At 43.2% G+C, this 19,574-nt stretch overlaps 2 protein-coding genes across 6 annotated transcripts in view; both read left to right on the forward strand.

The window, feature by feature from the left end:
• The window catches only part of slka (STE20-like kinase a), a 50,889-nt gene that overhangs the window by 27,438 nt on the left and 3,877 nt on the right, over positions 1-19,574 (forward strand). The window contains exons 12-18 of one of the 3 annotated variants that reach the window (XM_062519069.1): positions 9,938-10,117; positions 13,126-13,218; positions 15,414-15,543; positions 16,631-16,755; positions 17,168-17,356; positions 18,506-18,631; positions 18,812-18,925. In XM_062519069.1, coding sequence (XP_062375053.1) covers positions 9,938-10,117; positions 13,126-13,218; positions 15,414-15,543; positions 16,631-16,755; positions 17,168-17,356; positions 18,506-18,631; positions 18,812-18,925 — 957 coding nt within the window. Of the gene's footprint in view, positions 1-9,937; positions 10,118-13,125; positions 13,219-14,297; positions 14,370-15,413; positions 15,544-16,630; positions 16,756-17,167; positions 17,357-18,505; positions 18,632-18,811; positions 18,926-19,574 lie in introns of all 3 variants that reach the window. The other 2 variants (XM_062519070.1, XM_062519072.1) reach the window with 2 other exon arrangements.
• Positions 4,489-9,918, forward strand: LOC134063530 (uncharacterized). 3 transcript variants are annotated; one of them, XM_062519074.1, is made up of 6 exons: positions 4,489-5,227; positions 5,317-5,376; positions 5,526-5,591; positions 7,474-7,539; positions 8,238-8,303; positions 8,558-9,918. In XM_062519074.1, exons 1-6 carry the CDS (start codon positions 4,687-4,689, stop codon positions 8,668-8,670), a joined length of 912 nt encoding a protein of 303 aa, XP_062375058.1. In that variant the 5' UTR covers positions 4,489-4,686; the 3' UTR covers positions 8,671-9,918. The 3 variants fall into 3 exon arrangements, with proteins under 3 accessions (XP_062375058.1, XP_062375059.1, XP_062375061.1); XM_062519075.1 differs by having other exon boundaries at positions 5,326-5,376; XM_062519077.1 differs by having other exon boundaries at positions 5,329-5,376.

The raw sequence follows: 19,574 nt of genomic DNA on the forward strand, positions 1-19,574 counted from the left end.
TTCGAAAGTGTGAAGCTGTTTGCATTTAATAAGAAAATGAGTATGTGATTAGTCAGCATGGGAAACTGCTCAATTGTTGTCTAACACTGTGGTTTGCCTAATTTTGTCTATGAAGAATGCTGTGGTGTGTGGCATAGAAACTGCCTCCAGAAATCCTCAGAAGACTGGGATATAGATGTAAGTGTACATTGAAGTATATATCGATATAATGAGTTGTTTTTTTAAATTCATTCATTTCATTCCATTCATTTCATTCTACTTTACAGGATGATGTAACATCAGCATCTGATGATGAGTACATACCAGAGTCTGTATCGGATTCAGAAAGCTCAGGGACAGAGTTGAGTGTTGAGTTGCCTGAACCATCCAAAACGTCCCATACCACTAACATGCCTGATTTAGGCGATACTTTTGCTGAACAAGAACACATGAATACACAGGATATCTGTAAGAATTTCCTGGTGGATGTAGAAACTATCGGTGATCTCCAAAGTGACCCCAAACCAGAACCAGAAAGCTCAGAGTCAAACATGCAGAAAACAGTGAGTACCGAAAAGGGTACGGTGGATGTTCTTAGCCAAAGTAAATCCCCAACCAAATCAGGAAAACTCCTTAAAAGCCATGTCAATTATTGTTTCCTATGTGGAAAACCTCAAACAAACTTTGCACGTCATCTCGAGAGGCATGCACATGAAAATGCTGAAATTGCTCAGGCACTCCAGTTCCCCAAATCATCAAAGGACAGAAAGGTTCTTCTTGAAAAATTCCGAAACCTTGGCAACTTCAAGCATAACTCAGTCGTTAAAACCACAGGATCAGGCTGTCTTAAAGTGAAAAGGAGTTCCAAACAGAGCAGCAGCTCTGAGACGTATGATTACTGCTTGTACTGTAAGGGTATGATATCCAGAAAAGAACTTTCTCGACATATGAAAAGATGTGCTCTGAGACCCGAGAATAATGTTGAAGAGGGACCCAAGTTGAGAGAGAGAGTCTTTGGCATAGCATCTGCTCAATCTACAATGTCCCAGCCAATCTCAAGTGAACTTTGGTCAGTGCTGGGCAAAATGCACAAGGATGCAGTGTCCTCTGCAGTAAGGAATGATCATTATCTCATGCAGTTTGCCCAGTCCCTCTTTAACACTAGAAGCGCCAAGCACCGGTCATTTGACCGCTGACGCGTATTACTAGAAGCGCCGTGTAGGTTTGACCTAGATATACCTAGAACGGCCGGGCTGCGGTCATTTGACCGCAGTGATTACAAAAAAAAAAAAATCTTTTCACTCGATTCAATTCCAGGACCCTACGTTCACGACTTTTCCTAAATATGCGTGTTTTGTCACCCAGGATTTTTACATGACCAAAAGCACACCGGTACAAGCTAGTTTAGAGCTATTTTGCGCTCACTTATGTGACAACACTATGTTGTCTCGCGTTCGGCCATGTTTGTCCAGGCTGCTATTCTCTTTTCTCACAGCAGATGTCGCAAGGGTTTCCTGTCAGTCGGGCATGAGAATAATATTTTACCATAAAACATATAGTTTATATATGTGCAATATGTATTATATATGTGATTTATTTTAATAACTATTTTTCATTTACATGGCATAGTCTATGGAGGCGATTTACAGTGGTAAAATGCGAGTTTGTTTTGAAAACGTTGTTCTGCGACGTTGTTCTATTAGGCAGGCCTACGTGTGTAAAAAATATTTTCAGCTGAAATTCGTCGAAGCCTATTTATGTACGTAGCTGGGCGCGTATGCCTACGTACATTCATAGTTGTATCTTATCTTCTATTTGTAGGCTATCTTTTAAAGCTCAGACTAATAAGCATTTTCTTACATAGCCTATTTGCTGGACAAAGAACTATATTTTCAAAGAAATGCGATGCACCCATTCAGTGGCGCAACGTTAAATCTCTCGACTACTATGCAGGAGACCCGGGTTCGCAACTTGGCACGAGCTGAAAATGTAGTTTATATAGACTGAATTCGCAGACTGTTTTTCAATGTCGACGAACAATTATTTTTTGTAAATGGTTTTTCATAACAAACTATCTGAAATAAACGGATGAATCACAATACTAGCCAAATTGAGCCGCCATCTGACAACTTTGACTAAGCCAGTTAGACTTTTTGCATCTAAAAATAATTATATCATAGAGACACGCGAAAAATAAACGAGCCTAGAAATTAGGCTAGGCTACATGAGATTTTCCCACTGGACACACCACATCAGTATTGTGCTCGTTGCTACGATATAGAACTCACAGTGAGTTGACATGGGGGAAAGAAGCAAGCAACGTAGCCTAATCTTGATCTCGCCTTACATAGGCCTACTTTCCTAATTCCTACGTAGGGCTAGTCAGACTTTTGTTAAATCTCCAGGGCCAGGTTGCACAAACACCAAAACCAAAGATTGATGATATGAACCAAATATTCTGGAACAGACGGATTTACAACATTGAACGCGATAGGTTATTAGGCTTACGAAAAAGTACTATAGGAATCTTATAGTATTTTGGGACTAAATATTGTAGGAATCTTATAGGAATACTATAGTAAATTGGGACATACTACAGAAGTACTACAAGATTGCTATAGAAATAGCCTACTATAGCGGCTAGAGGATATTATAGAGGTAGGCTATTACAGAACAAAAGAGAAGTCCGTGATGCGACTTCCACCGTTTCCTTTCCTGTTCACAACGCATGCAGTCTACATTGAAGTGAAACGTGCAGAACGTTGTCCAAAACAATACAATAACATTGTGTGTTGAGATCTAGTACAATATAGACATCTGCAGACATGAAGTGGCAAAGCCATGATCAGTCATGAAAACGTTGGCGGCTGCAGCCTCATTTAGGTTTTGGCTGGGCCAGCTAGCCAGCCAACTACTTCATCAGCCAGCCGTTATTCTCAAAGCAAATGGCTTCGGGGTCTATACATAACACACTATCCATTGCAACATAGCCTATTTGAAACCGATCATTCCCCCTCCCCCATACTCTCGTCTAGGCTAGGCTACTACAGACATCACCGCGCATCGAGGACAATTAACTGCCTCCCCACCCCCACCGCCTCTCTCTGTGCATAGGCTAGGCTGTAGGCATGGCTATTTAGGCAACTCGTGGAAGAATGCGCAATCATGTTTCATCGCATATGCGCGTTTCAGAATGTTCGAATTCGCCAGCGTGCGTGTAGTTGTGTGAATAGAAAAAACAGAACATAGCCTATATTTATTGATGCTTTGCTTAAAATAACTTCCGCCATGAACAAGTCGGGAATCGAACCAGCAATCCTTTGGATTTGAGGCCGAAGCTCTAACCAGTGAGCTACAATTCTCCTCTACAGTGCATTTAAAATGTGTAGCCTATCTCAATGCTGGATCTCGAAGTCACGTAGCCTAGACGTTAGCTTAAATTGTAAAAACAATAAGCCCATAGCCTTTTTTCAGCAGACATCGCAAACATATCATACACATTCACAAAACGGAGAATATCTTTCTGCTCAGCATAGCTCTCTATCTCCCTCCCTCCGATGTAGCTAGACCCCATAAGATGCTTCTCCCTAAATGAATAAAAAATGTTTTAGAAAGTAGCCACGGTAGCCTGTAAAATGCGGCCTGAAATCCTGGCTACTGTGTAATTGAAACCAGACTGTTCATTGTCGGCAGACTGTTCATTTTCGGCGGCGCAAACAGATAGGCTACCTATTAAGTGAATAGAAGTGAATTTGGGGAGTGAATTGACTTTTACCCATTCACTTTTAGAGCATTTTAGTTGAAAGTCAAGTTTGCTTAAGGTTTGTTCAAGAACTCTTCCAGAGTTTTTACCTCAAACAACACAAATCAACACAACTAAATGAACAGATAACTCGAACGTGCTGTATGTCATAATGAAACAACCACAGACTATCAACAAGACGGTCTGACACGAATGATAATAGTGCAAACTGAATTTATGACCAAACGATTTGATTCGTGCACGAAGCGCCATCTAGCGATCATTTTGTGTAAGTAGCAGCCTCCCAGTCTAAGGACTCAGCGGTCTTTTGACCGCCTCGCCGCGCTTTAAGTAGTTCACAACAGCACGGCGCTTCTAGTAGGTCGTCAAAGCGGTCAAATGACCGGGGCGCGGCGCTTCTAGGTATAAGTAGGTCAGAACGGCGCGGCGCTTCTAGTGTTAATAAACATGGGAGTGACAGATCAAAGCATGAGTATATAAGACAGAAAGTAAGGGAACTTGGGAGATTACTTGTGACTTTGCGCCACACAACTAGAATCCATAACATGGAAGAGGCAATAAAGCCAGGCAACTTCTTCATTCTTACTAGTGCTGTCAAGAGAGTTTCTGGTTTTGATCACCAAAACAACACATTCAAAGCCCCAAGTTTGGCCCTGAAAATTGGGCATTCTCTCAGAAAGATAAGTGACCTCATGATGTGTCGTGCCCTCATGGAAGAGGACCAAGAAGGGATCGATTCCATCAAGAAGTTTCATACACTTCAGAAAACAAAGTGGTCTGAATTAGTTTCCCATTCTGCCTTATCAAACCTGAGCGAGGCCAAATGCAACAAGAGCACCAGGCTTCCACTGGCCAAAGACGTTCAGAAGATACAGTTACATCTTGGTCAGCAAGTGGAATTGGCTAAGGAGAAACTAGCCGATAATCCAGGTGAAGTGGCGCGAATGACTGTAAAAAATGTTGACATGTCACAACTTAACGATGACATAAGCACTGGGCTTACAGAAGTTGAGAGGAGACTTTGCAAACAATTCGCCAGAGTGGAATTGAGGGGGGAAAAAGGACGAAATGTTGCGGTGATCCTGACTCCTGATATGACCGCTAACCTGTCACCCCTCATTAGTAAGAGGAAAGAGTGTGGAGTTACTGAAAACAACGATTACCTCTTCGCTGTTCCTTGTAGTCTTGGTCACTACAGAGGGCAGTTTGGTCAATTTGCAGATGCTTGTGGAGCCGAAGATCCTCAAAACCTCAGATCAACTAACCTTCGCAAACAGATCGCCACAATAAGCCAAGTCATGAACTTGAAAGATAATGAACTGGACCAGCTGGCCGATTTTCTCGGCCATGACATTAGGGTGCATATAGAGTACTATCGACTGCCCCAATCAACAATTCAGCTGGCTAAGATCTCAAAACTGCTTATGGCTATGGAGAAGGGAAGTGTGAAGGATATTCAAGGAAAATCTCTTGATGGAATCGGTGGTATGCATCATTTACATTTTGTTGAATATACCTGGTGTATGTGTATATGGTTGATGATGTAATAACATTTTTACATTGTCATTTAATAGATGACACAGAAGATATGGATACAGGATCACAGCAACTCCCCGATGTTTCCACTCTGCAAGGTAATGTTCAAATGGGGTCCCAAAATGCGGATTTTGTAATTCTATAAGTGAAATATTTAAAATTGGCTTCAAATGAGTAAACTTTTTATTGCCTACCCTCCTTGCTGTGTAGTTGATGCCATTGTTTTTTTGTTTTGTTATGTTGTTAGACAATGAAGAAATATTGGCTTCTGGCACTTTTGGATCGCCTCACCTCTCCGAGACCGCAGCTCAAGGTATAATCTCAATAATGGACCCAAAGTTTGCCCAACATATCTCATGTAATGAGCTGGGATCTGTGGGTTCATTAGATCAGAGTATATTAAAATTGTTTTAGTCAGGAATTTGCCAGTAGTATGTTTGTTAGAAACTTTGTTAGAAGCATAACTTCTTTTAATTTCTCTTCATTGTGACACATATGCTTTATGGTTAGTATTTTGTATTGGTGAAATATTTAAAGGAACACTCCACCGTTTTTTCATATTAAACTACGTTATTCCCTTAATTAAGACGAGTTGATACATACCTCTCAGGTTTCAATGCATGCACTCAAAGGCTCTGACGCACGGCGCTACTTTGATAGTACTCTAGGTAACCCAGTTCATTCATTAGGATCCAAACAGAGGTGAAGTTAGAAGCGACCAAACACCTTCATGTTTTCCCTAAATTCCCATTTTTGTATTAAAATACAGTTCCACGAGTAGTCACACGACCAAGTATGGTGAGACAAAATAAAACGTGCATTTCTAAGCAGGTAAGAGGAATAATTATATTGTGTGGCGGAATAACACTTGGGAGTACTTTGACTCGGCGCAGTAATATCATCACTCTTGCACTTTCAGTTTCATTTTGGAGTGAAGATACTACTGCGCAGAGTCGAAGTGCTCCCAATTACTAGTCCGCCACACATTATAGTTCTCCTTCTTACCCACTTAAAAAAGCGCCATGTTTTATTTTGTGTCACTAACTAGTCGTGTAACTACTCATGTAACTGTATTTTAATAGGGAAAACGTGAAGGTGTTTGGTTGCTTCTAACTTCATCTCTGTTTGGATCCTAATGAATGAACTGGACGCTAAGTGCTATCAAAGTAGCGCCGCGCACCAGAGCCAGTGAGTGCACGCATTGAAATGCGAGAGGTATGTATCAACTCGTCTTAGTTAAAGGGATATTCCGCCATTTGTGGAATTACGCTCATTTTCCACCTTCCCTCGAGCAAAACAATCGATATTTACCTTGTTCCCGTTCATCCAGCCATTCTGTGAGTCTGGCGATACAACTTTTAGCTTCAGCCTAGCATAGATCATTGAATCGGATTAGACCATTAGCTTCTCGCCTGCTAGCTTCATGTTTAAAAGTGACTAATATTTCTGGTAATTTTCCCATTTAAAACGTGTGTCCTCTCAAGTTAGAAAGTGCAATAAGACCAACTGAAAATGAACCCTGCCGTTTTTCTAGGCTGATTTGACATGGAACTACATTCTCATCTGGCGTAATAATCAAGGCAACTTGCAGCTACTGGCACTACTACTGCTTGATGTCTATGGGGACTATTTTCAGATGCTGCGTACGATATCACTGCGCCTATGGTACGTTTGCAAGTTGCCTTGATTATTACGCCAGATGAGAGTGTAGTTCCATGTCAAATCAGCCTAGAAAAACGCCAGGTTTCATTTTCAGTTGGTCTTATTGCACTTTCTAACTTGAGAGGAGACACGTTTTAAATGGGAAAATTATCAGAAATCTTAGTCACTTTTAAACATGAAGCTAGCAGGCGAGAAGCTAATGGTCTAATCCGATTCAGTGATCTATGCTAGGCTGAAGCTAAAAGTTGTATCGCCAGACTCACAGAATGGCTGGATGAACGGGAACAAGGTAAATATCGATTGTTTTGCTCGAGGGGAGGTGGAAAATGAGCGTATTTCCAAAAATGGCGGAATATCCCTTTAAGGGAATAGCGTAGTTTAATATGAAAAAACGGTGGACTGTTCCTTTAAAATAGGCTTTTTTATACATTAAGATAACAGCCTAATGTTATTTCAAATATTTTCTATTGCCTACCCTCCTTGCTGTGTAGTTGATGCCATTGTTTGTTTTGCCTTTTTTGTCTTGTTTTCAGACAATGAAGTAATGTTGGCTGCTGGAACTTGTGGATCGCCTCACCTCTCTGAGACCGCAGCTCAAGGTATGGTTATGGTTATGGTTATTGCTTTTGCTATTTGGAAGATGCCTTTGTCCAAAGCGAAATACAAATAAAAACAATACAATAATTGATTTAACAGCGAACAATTTCAAAAAGTTGGTCAGACTACAGTAGGGAGAATAGCAACATAAACTAAAATATCAATTCAAGCAATAACCTAATGAAAATAAACAATTAATATAGGGTAACAGCAAACAAACAAAGTCATTCAATCAGTCATATTATAACAGGTATAATTTCAATAATGGACCCAACGTTTGCCCAACGTATCTCATGAGCTTGGATTTGTGGGTTCATTAGAGTATATTAAAAATGTTTTAGTCAGGAATTTGCTACTAGTACGATTGCTATCTTTTTGTCATCTCTCTTCATTGTGACACATATGCTTTGTGATTTAGTATTTTGATGTCTTAAGTAGTTTGCATGATCATTTTAAAACAACAGGGAAGACTTGGCCTGTGTACATCTACATCATTTCCTAGTAAAATTATCACTCAAGGTATTGTTGCAGTCACGCTCTCCATCCAGTTTAACAACTTTGCCATGAGTTTTAGTTACTAGAATACAGAATTGTCTGTCTGCTTGTTATGTGCATGGCAGTAGAATATATTACAGTTTTGATTGGTCCGCAGGTAGGCTCTTTAAGCCCATACACTTATACTGCACAATTTTTTTTTTAGATGACCTGTGGAACTCTGTCTGTGTGACTTCTAGTTCACCTCATCTCCCTGACTCAGTCACTCAAGGTATTATTTAAATGCTCTCCATCACTAGGCATGCTTGCTAATGTGCAGTCTACACCAAATTATGTTTGGTTAGACATATAAAGCATATAAAGAAGCTGGATGTATTTTGTGTTTTATTATCACACACATTTTGTCGACACAAGTTCCAGTTTGTTTGGCAATTTTGAACAGCAACATCCCTGCCTGCATGTACTGTACACGTTGAAGGATCTTTTATCTTTTCATTTCTTCTCATCTTTTTTGTAATTGTTCAGGTTTCCGTGTTTCATCAAGACGGTGTGTGAAGAGACCATGGTCCAAGGAGGAGATACAAGCTGTGATGAAACATATGAGGCCTTTTATTGAAAACGGTGTCACTCACCAGTGAGCAGTGCCTGAAGTGCAAGGAAAAGGAACACCCTGTGTTGGAGACAAGATCCATTCAAAACATTCGATATTTTGTACGCAACAGAGGCTTGACTTTTAAAAGGCATTCAAAGGCTAAACACTAAATGCACTTTTGGCTAGCCTGAGACTTGGGTCTAATATTTTATAAGTTTATGTCTTGTTCTCAGAAATTTAGGTCACTTAATTTATATTGCTCCCAGGCAGATGTTTGTTTGTTTGTTTGTTTTGCTTTGTGGTTAGCCTGGACCTTTTAATGTAAGGATTCATTTTATTTTGCTTTATTTATTTCTACAATGCTGTCCTTTGCTAAGGAACAGAATCTTGAGGTGACCAAATACAGTTCAGTGATACAGCAAATATTGTGTGGTGTGTTAATAATGACAAACCTACAAAAAAAGGCTCTCTTCTCAGGTTATGTGTGATTCTGTGCAATGGGCAATGGCAGACTCTGGACACGCCAGTTGCAGTGGGGATGTGAAGCATGATTGCAGGTTGGCAGTTGGTTCAGGACATGGAAACCTCCATAATACTAGTGAGGAAGGATACAAAGATAAGTGCTGGTGGGGTTGTGTAGCTTGACCGTATTTGATTGGAGGTGCTGATGTTTTCTAGATGAAGAAGTGTAGAATGGCGTGATTGTGCACCTTATGTACATTATCTGCAAATTATATCCCGATGTGATGAGTTATTTACACTTACTGTAGTTCAGCTTATGTGCCAAATTGTAATGTACAACTGTAGGTCAACAAAGAAAACAAAATTACCTCTTAATATATATTCAATATTATTATAATGGTGTGCCTTAGTCACTTTGGCCTAGTAATCCATGTGTCCTCTCAAAGCAGGTTATACTCGGTGTATGTGTGTGACCTGGCCTTACAGACCTTGTGTCCTTTCAAAGCAGGTTATACTCAGTGTATGTGTATGATGACATCACTGACCTTGTACACCACACTGTCCTTATAGACCCTGTTTTAGAAAAGTCTTTACAAACCACTAAAAAGTCTGAAAAACGGCTTTTTTTTATATCTCAGGTTTGGCAAGGAAATCTTTTAATTTTAAACGTTGTATAGGTTCCCTGATTTTTTTCATGACGTTTGATATGTGTTTTGTAGCTCTAGCACCACGGGAACCCTGTGTCCCTGTATCCCTGTGTTAAGTCTGATTTACGAAAATTTTCGTAAATTGTCCTCTTAGCCCGACAAACGGGTATGTGTGTGTGTGTGTGTGTGTGTGTGTGTGTGTAGGGTAAGAAGCGTCAGTATGAGCAGGAGCTGGAGACCCTGGAGAAGCAGCAGAAGCAGTCCATCGAGCGTCTGGAGCAGGAGCACACGAGCCGCCTGAGGGACGAGGCCAAGCGCATCAAATCAGAGCAGGACAAGGAGCTCGCCAAGTTCCAGAACATGATGAAGAACCGCAAGAAAGAGGTGCGCACTCACACACACATATGTGCACACACACACACTCTCTCACTTACACACACACACACTTAGGCTTACACTCACTCACACACACACACTTAGGCTTACACTCACTCACACACACACACTCACACACACACACACTTAGTCTCACACTCACTCGCACACACACTTCCACTTCTAGAGCTCCCAGGGTACCCACCAACTCGTCTACCTCACACTGGTATTCATTCTGCTCGCTTGACTCATGGTGAGTGAGTGTGCTTTTAGGGCCTGCAGCTTTATTCATCTTCTCTGGCTATTTTGTGTGTGTGTGTGTGTGTGTGTGCGTGTGTGCACACGTGTGCGTGTGTGCACACGTGTGCGTGTGTGTGTGCGTGTGCGTGTGCGTGTGCGTGTGTGAGAGTGTGTGCGTGTGTGTGTGTGTACCTGTGCGTGTGTGTGTGTGTGCGTACCTGTGTGTGTACATGTGTGCATGAGAGAGTGAAAGAGTGCATGTATGAGAGAGAGAAGGAGTCCATGTGTGTTCTGTAAATAGCAGGAGCCTGCTGCCTTATCCTCTGCTCTCTTTTCACTCTCCCCTGGGTTTCTGACCTTTGCCATGGCAACCGCTCGCATCCCCTCTTCATGCTACACTGCTGTCAAGTGGAATGTGATCTCCATTCTTTAGACAATATCCAATGGTTGCATACCTGCACATTTTTATGTGCGATATTACTCAATGCTGTTCATTGCTGTCCAAACATAGTTGGAACTATTCCCATGCACCTATTTCTCTTCAATATCACCTGTTTTACCTTTTAACCTGGACAAACTGTCACTTTCCTCTTTTAAGATGCCTTTCCTCACTGCAACAAATGGGATGACCACTTTGTCCCCTCCAAAGCGGGTCTGTGTTGTGTGTGAGTGCGGTGCTTCTCTGCAGCGCGTCTTGCTCTGCAGTGGCCTCTGGTTAGTGTGGTCAGCTGCTCAGCTCATGCAATGCATTATGACAAGGATTGATGCGCTGTCCTTGTGCTTGTGGTCATTAGAGCTGAATCTGTCTGCGTGCGACTGGACATAGCGCTCTTTCATTTCTTTACTCTCTCTCACACACACACACACACACACACACACTCTCTCTCACACACACACACACTTTCTCACACACACACACACACACACACACACACACACAAACACGTGCAAAAATATCAATCATATGTTAAAACATTCACAAACGCAGACTATTATCTGTTATCCTTAAAAAGTACACTTTTGTGTACACTTTTGAAGTCATTAGCTGCAAATGTGCTACACACACACATCTGAGTCCTCTCAGATGTGTGTGTGTGAGTCCTCTCAGATGTGTGTGTGTAGCACATTTATAGCTGATGAATACACTCCCATCTCTTGACATTTAGTAAACACAGTTAAGCACTCTCATCCTGTCCCATTCACATCCCATCCACATTACATACACACACTCATTTTTTACTTGATAGTTATTATCATTGAGTGCTTAATGATATACATTTCCGTTATAACATAATGTTTATTAGAATGTTTTCATTCCACTGTTTATAATCATGTGATGAAGATGTTTGTGTCTGTTTTTAATGTTATGTTATTATGATTGATTGGTGATTGTGCTGGTGGTGCTGGGTTGTATGAGTGGCACTAATTTTGGTGATTGGTTGAGAGAATCAGTGGTGTGTATGTGTGTGTGTGTGTGTGTCTATGGTGTTGTGGAAGGTATTGGTGTGGCCGTAGGATGGTGAGATCCCTTGCTTATGGTGGAATCAGGTGACTGTACTCAGGTGAAGGAGGTTAAAAGCAACATAGATTTCTTGGTGATCTCTTGAGACCAGACCCTCCCCATCCCCATCCCTGCCCTAGAGACGAACACCATCCCTACTACTGACATGCACTGTACTGACACCTGTCACTGTTTTACTAGATGTGACATGCACTGCATTCATAGTACTGTACCACTGCATTCATACTGTACACAAGCCTGATTTCAGAAGCTTCGACTAGTTCCATTATCTCCGTATTCCACAGCAGGAGCTCTTCAGTCTCCCCTTGGTGCAGTTTGGAGTGTGTGCTGAGAGCTCAGAGATCACCCAGAGACTATGTAGGTGGCTTCACAATCAGGGTCAACGCAAGACATTTTCCGCATATACAGGATGTCTATGGAACGCAAAATATATCACACTAAATGGGAATAGCAGGCATTTGAAATATATTTCTGCAAAACAAGCTCAGAAATATAACTGACCTGGTTGAACTTATTTACCAAAGTAAACACTTCACATATGCATAACTAAGTAATAACTTATAAACTGAATTTCCGGATACAATTTGTAATAACTGATATGGTTTTAAAACTTTGCCATAAACCGTTTTTAATGTACAATATATGATGCACCTTACTTAACCACTTTTACTTAGGTGACGATAACTGTAGGAACAATAATGTTGAAACTAATTTATTTTTCACACTGTTACACCTACAGTATAACATTGGAAATATACATATCTTAGCATTTTCAATGGGCAGTTCCCATGAACCTTTTTTTTTTCATCCTTCAACGGATGTAGATTAAACAAGAAACAAATAATGACATTTCCAGAAAGTTTAATTTGTAGGCCTCGTGAAACAAAACTCTTATACCCTGATTGTGAAACTATTCATCAAGGGCTTATCTGGTGGATGATGTACAGAAGTCACGGCGCTGGCGATGCTGTCGGTTAACTTACCTTTGCTCTACGATTGGCTCTTTCTGGGAGACGCTCATCTCTAAAAGTCATTGCGCATTAACATCCATGCGGACGCCATCTAATCTCTCTGCCTCTGGATTGGCTGGTCTTCTCGGGGCTTGCGATGGGATGGGGATGTGGGTGGGGGCAGCTTCTTTGGAATCGCGCATGAATCCTGGCGCTCGCACAATCGAAAGATGGCCTGACCCTGAGTGCTGAACAGCTGTTCAGTTTGGCCCCATGTGTGTGTGTCCACGACGGAATTCATACAGGTGAAACAGGAAGTAGGCCAGTCCCCCAAACATATGAGAAAAGAGCTGCGCAAGCGCTTAAAGGAAGACCTAGCAATCGCACAGCATGAAGAGGTAGGAACACACACACACACACACACACACACACACACACACACACACACACACACACACACACACACACACACACACACACACACACACACGCGCGCACGCGCGCGTATGGGCGGGGCCCATGCCTTCATACACACACCAACAGATTCATACTGTGTATATAGACACACACACACCCTCTCAGCCACTTCACACATCACCTAGACATGCATAGATATTAACACACACAGATATATAGACACACCAACACAGACATGCTCACAGTGCCTCAGATGGAATGTGACGCCTATATCAGAACCCATCAGCCTATCAGAAGGGTGTTGTGGGAAGACAGATGGGATTGTCTGATACATGCACCGGCCAGTACGTGTATGGTGTATGCGTCCATATTTGTGTGTGTGTGTGTGTGTGTGTGTGTGGAAGATACAGTATGTGCCAATTTGGAAGCCCGATATTTAGGTGTGTGTGTGTGTGTCAGAGAGACCGATTGACCAGTGTAAAGTAAGGGTATGAGACATGATGCAAGGTAAGTTTTGTGTGGGTTTGAGTGTGATTAGACATGTTCCACAGGTGAGTGTGTTCCTGTTACTTTTGCTCTCTCTTAACAGATCATGCAAGTCTGCATGCACGAAGACTGCAGAGGTTCCAATGGCTATTAGCTAACTTCAACTCTCTCTCTCTCTCTCTCTCTCTCTCTCTCTCTCTCTCTCTCTCTCTCATACACACACACACACACACACACACACACTCACAGAGAGCTTGCTTGATTCTTCTAACAGTTCATCTCTGCTCAGGCCTCAGCTTCTGATGCTCAAATCAAGTGGTGACTGAGTGTGTGACAGAGTGGATGTGACTGAGTGTCTTGAGTGTGACAGAGTGGATGTGCTGTGTGGTTCTGTATGTGTCACTTGCGGTGTGTTTCTGTTTCTATGTTTGTGTGTCTCGTGCAGGGAGTGTGAGTGTGTGGCGCAGGGTGTGTGTGTGCGTGCACGTGCACTTGTGTGTGTATGAGAGACGCAGGGAGTGTGTGTGTGTGTGTGTGTGTTGCTCATGCGGGGAGTGTGTGTTCTGCTTCACAGGGTGTGGCCCAGGTTATGATTCAGTCTTTTCAGTTGTCCTCATTCGCTCTGTTCAACGCCCAGCTGCAGGACGTAAGTCACACACTCTCTCAGCTTCCCTCTGTCCTGCTGCTCACATGGCCTGCACACACACACACACACACACACACACACACACACATATGCACACAGACAGATAATCTCCCCTTTTCTCACTTGCGCACACACACACTATGAGACACATACTCATACTGCCATGAACAGTGTTGAATACACACACACACACAGGCATGTGAGCTGGCAGGTGGTTTGTGTTTGCGGTGTCTTGCCGGTGTTGGTGCCGTGATGCAGTTCCTCCATCTGGCCTCTGGTTGGCGCTCTACCAGTCTCTCGCTCTTATACCTGTGACACATCTCACCTGTGATACAGTTCTCTCCCTCTCTCCGCTCTCTCTCTCTCTCTCTCTCTCTCTCGCTCTCTCTCTCTCTCCAGTGAAAGATCTTGTAAATTAATGTTTGTATGTTGTAATCTGTTTTATTTGTCTGTTTTATTGTTTTGTGTACAAAGAAGATTGAAACACCAAAAACAAGAGTCTCTTAATGGGATAGTGTCATGAAGTGTAGCTATTCTGGTCATGTCTGGTGTCCGACTGATATGTCCTTGGTATGACAATGGGCAGATAGCTTAGTTTTGTGTGCGTGTCTGTAATATGTAAAGATGTATGGTCTGATTTAAATGTCCCTCTGAATGAATTGTGACTTGTCCACTGTCTCTCTCTTTCTCTTTCCCGTTCCCTTCCGTTCTCTCTCTGTCTTTTTCTTTCTCTCTCTCTCTCTCTCTATCTCTATCTCTCTCTCTCTCTCTCTCTATCTCTATCCCTCTTGTGTCCTCTGTGGTCATCAATTGCACATACATCAAATGTTTTTAGTGTTTCTTGGGAAACTGTTTTATTGTAAATATGAGCTAGTCTTGTGTGTGTGTGCGTGCGTGTGTGTGCTGTTTTATGAAATATTAGCCATATGTTTGTGTTGCAACAAGCTATTTTATGAAATACTAATTCTGAAAAATGTTGTCCTTTCTTTGTTGTCCAATTGTACGTATATTGGAACACACACACGCACACACACACACAAACAGGAACAAGAATTTCTGCAGCGACAGCAGCAAGAGTTGGATGCAGCCCTGAAGAGGATCATCCAGCAGCACAAACACGAGCTGGCCACCATCGAGAGAGACTGCCTCAACCACAAACAGCAGCTCATGAGAGGTACACACACACACACACACACACACACACACACACACACAGACACACACACACACACACACACAGGTACAGTCATTAGAGTTATCACACACGTGCTGGTTACCATCGAGAGAGACTAAACCACAGACAACACCGTATGAGCGTGTGGTACAAACACACACACAAAGATAACGCCTCAACCACACAGCCGAGGTAAAGAGAGGTCAGGAGAGAGCCATGGAGCAGGGCACGTGGAGGAGAGACAGAATGAAACATGAACGAGAGAGAGAAGGAGAGAGGGTGAATAATGAAAGTAATGAAATGACGCTGGGTAAGAATAACTGTAACGCGTGTTCTGGGGGGTTGAGAATGAGTGGCGGGCTTTCAGTCTGACTGTGTGAGGGAGAGAGGTAGAGGCTGATGACATGGGGAAGTGTAAACCACTCTGACCAATGTTCCCGCTCTCATGTGGCAAACTCTCATAAGCGGCATGTGAGTCAGAACAAAAGCCATGCAGCACGCCCATGCATTCAACACACAGAGAGAGTGAGACAGACAGACAGACAGACAGACAGAGAGAGTGAGACAGAGAGAGAGGCCCTGTGTATGTGTTTGAGTTTTTGGCTTGGCTCATATCACTGTTGCTTATGGACGAACATGCCTGGACTTGCGGATGTGAGCATGTGTGCGGAACTGCGTATGAAGTTCGTTTATTTACTGACATCATTCTAATAGCTGTCTGGGTGTGTGTTTGTGTAATGAATGAATGACTGAAACGGCAGGGACACAATCATTTTCTATTCTGAGTAAGCCATTGTCTGTGTGTGTGTGTGTGTGTGACTACAACAGACACACTCAATCATTTTCACACTCAAGAATGTGTCATTGTGACTGTACAAGTGGGTCTGTGTGTGTATGCCTTGGCTGTGTGTGGGGTGGTGGGGGGGGGGGGGGGGTCTGTGTTTGTATGCCTTTGGCTGTGGGTGTGTGTGTGCGTTGGTCTGTGTATGGGTCTGTCTGTGTGTGTTTGTTTGTTTGACCCTGTGACACTGTGTGTGTGTTTGTGTGTGTGTGTGTGTGTGTGTGTTTGTGTGTGTGTGTGTTCCAGCCCGTGAAGCAGCAATGTGGGAGCTGGAGGAGCGCCACCTTCAGGAGAAGCACCAGCTGCTCAAGCAGCAGTTGAAGGACCAGTACTTCATGCAGAGACACCAGCTGCTCAAGAGGCATGACAAGGTGTGAACAGAAAGAACCCCCCCACAACACACACACACACGCACGCGCACACACACACACACACACACACACACACACACAGGGGGGGGGGGGGGGGATAAAAGCACAAGTGTGTGTGGAAGAAAGAGAGAGTGAGACCTCGGGGGTATGAGACAGATGCTTCCTTATTTCCTGTGAAGGGTAAAGTTGAGGAGAGATTCTAACTTGTGTAAATGTGTGTGTGTGTGTGTGTGTGTGTGTGTGTGTGTGTGTGTGTGTGTGTGTGTGTGTGTGTGTGTGTGTGTGTGTGTGTGTGTGTGTGTGTGTGTGTGTGTGTGTGTGTGTGTGTGTGTGTGTGTGTGTGTGTGTGTGTGTGTGTGTGTGTGTGTGTGTGTGTGTGTGTGTGTGTGTGTGTGTGTGTGTGTGTGAGCAGGAGATGGAGCAGATGGCTGGCTATAACCAGCGTTTAATGGAGGAGATGAAGAACAAGCACACGCAGGAGAAGGGGCGCCTGCCCAAGATCCAGCGCAGCGAGGCCAAGACCCGCATGGCCATGTTCAAGAAGAGCCTGCGCATCACGGGCACCGGCACGCCCGAACAGGACCGCGACAAGATCAAACAGGTCAGAGGTCACAGGGACTCACACACACACACACACACACACACACACACACTCACTCACTCTCACACACACTCACACACACTCACACACACTCTCATACATACTCACACACACACACACACTCACAGCCACCCACCCACCCAGCCACACACCCACCCAGCCACACACCCACACTGTGACTCTAAATTGGACTGATGAATATTGAAAATGGAAAATGTACTTGCTTGCACTGGTCTTACCAGCACATACAGTGTCAACAGTGTTTACCTACCTAGCGTTAGATTGGGATAAATGCCACCAGTCTGTTATGCACTGTTGCTCACAGTGCAGCTGAGGTGAACCTTCTTCTCACAGACAGTCTGACCTGTGGCTTCATTTCAGAGAAGGGGCTCTCTGATCAGTGAGACTTCGCTTTTTAAAGATACACAGAGCACACAAACTAACCACGCATGCACACACACACACACACACACACACACACACACACTGAATGCATTTGACAAAGGTCAGACTCTGTGTAATTATAGAGAGCACAGAGTTGCATCAGTCATCTCTTGCAGGTAAAATGTAATGTGGGGGCTGATTGTTTAAAAATGGCTTTCCGGTGATGGCAGTGTAGCTACAGCACTGTGTGTCCCAGTATAGCTTATGGCTAACTCTCACATACATCTGTTGAAGTGAAAGTGGACAAATCTGGAGAGCATCGATGCAATTATTGGTTTACGTGTGAAACTTGCTCTATTCATGGGTTTCATCAGGTCCCTTTCCACAGGTGTATTAATCAAGCACCATGCAGTCTGCATTTATACCTGCACCTGTGGAAGGGGACCTGATGAAACCCATGAATATGGTTGTTTCTTCAAATTTAGAGTAGGAGAATAGTGCACATGAGTAGGAGAATAGTGCACCTTTAAGAGAAGAGATGAGAATTCCTTCAAGATTGATAAATGCTTTAAGATTTTACCGCAACAAGGGGCCGACAAAAAGCCGGTTTTGTTTTCTGCTACTAGAGCATCCAGAGTTGACTGGGGAACTACTATTCTGTTGCTCTCAAAAACAAGCAAATATTTATGATCGTATTGATTTGTAGTGATTTATGATTGTTATGCTCATATGTGTGTGTGTGTGTGTGTGTGTGTGGCGCCACAGTTTGCGGTCCAAGAGGAGAAGAGGCAGAAGAATGAGCGGCTTCATCAGCAGCAGAAACACGAGAACCAGATGAGGGATCTCCAGCTCCAATGTGATTCCAACAACAGAGAGCTTCAGCAGCTGCAGGTACTCATATACACACACATAAACACACACACACACACACACACACACACACACACACACACACACACACACACACACACACACACACACACACAGAAGCAAACAATGGGATGAACGCTGTGGGATCGAATTGTGTTTGTCTCTGCGTGTGTGTGTGTGCGTGTGTGTGTGTGTGTGCAGAATGAGAAGTGCCACCTGCTGGTGGAGCACGAGACTCAGAAGCTGAAGGAGCTGGACGACGAGCACGGCAACGAGCTCAAAGAGTGGAGAGAGAAGCTGAGACCACGCAAGAAGGTACACACACACACACACACACACACACACACACACACACACACACACACACACACACACACACACACACACACACACACACACAGTGTGTCAGAGTACACTCTTTCCCTGAGGCCGGATTGTAAAGGCTAGACCTCCAATAATATTTTTAGTTGGTAATTTCACAGAGTTGCTCAGATTTAATCAATGTAAACAGCACCAATTATGTATGCGCTTTAAGATTTAGTTGTTTTTTTGGCTGTGCCCAAGTTGATTTGATGGATGTAGGCTGGGCAGAGGAGCAACAGTGGCTAGTCATGCACCTCATTTGAGCGTGCTTGAGTTGATTTTGTAAAGGCTGTCGCCTGAGAGGTGAGATGCTTACATTTTGCTGTCGTGTCTGTTGTACAAGACATTGACAGTGCAATAACTCTTAAAAGGCATTAAGGCATTTGTCGAGAAGATGGATGTTTTTGGCTGTTTGCCCAAGGAGAATCGCATATACAGTATCATTGCTGTGATTGATTAGATCTAATTGCATGCAGCGGTATTATTGGTTGAAACCCCCATAATGAAATCTAAATGGCACATTACCAGTCTCAAATTCTGAATAGAGTTCAAGTCTATGACTATGCCTGGCTACTTTTGATAGCCATCCCTTAATAGTGAT

This window comes from Sardina pilchardus, chromosome 18 (genome assembly GCF_963854185.1).
Source record: "Sardina pilchardus chromosome 18, fSarPil1.1, whole genome shotgun sequence".
In the NCBI taxonomy this organism is placed as follows: domain Eukaryota; kingdom Metazoa; phylum Chordata; class Actinopteri; order Clupeiformes; family Clupeidae; genus Sardina; species Sardina pilchardus.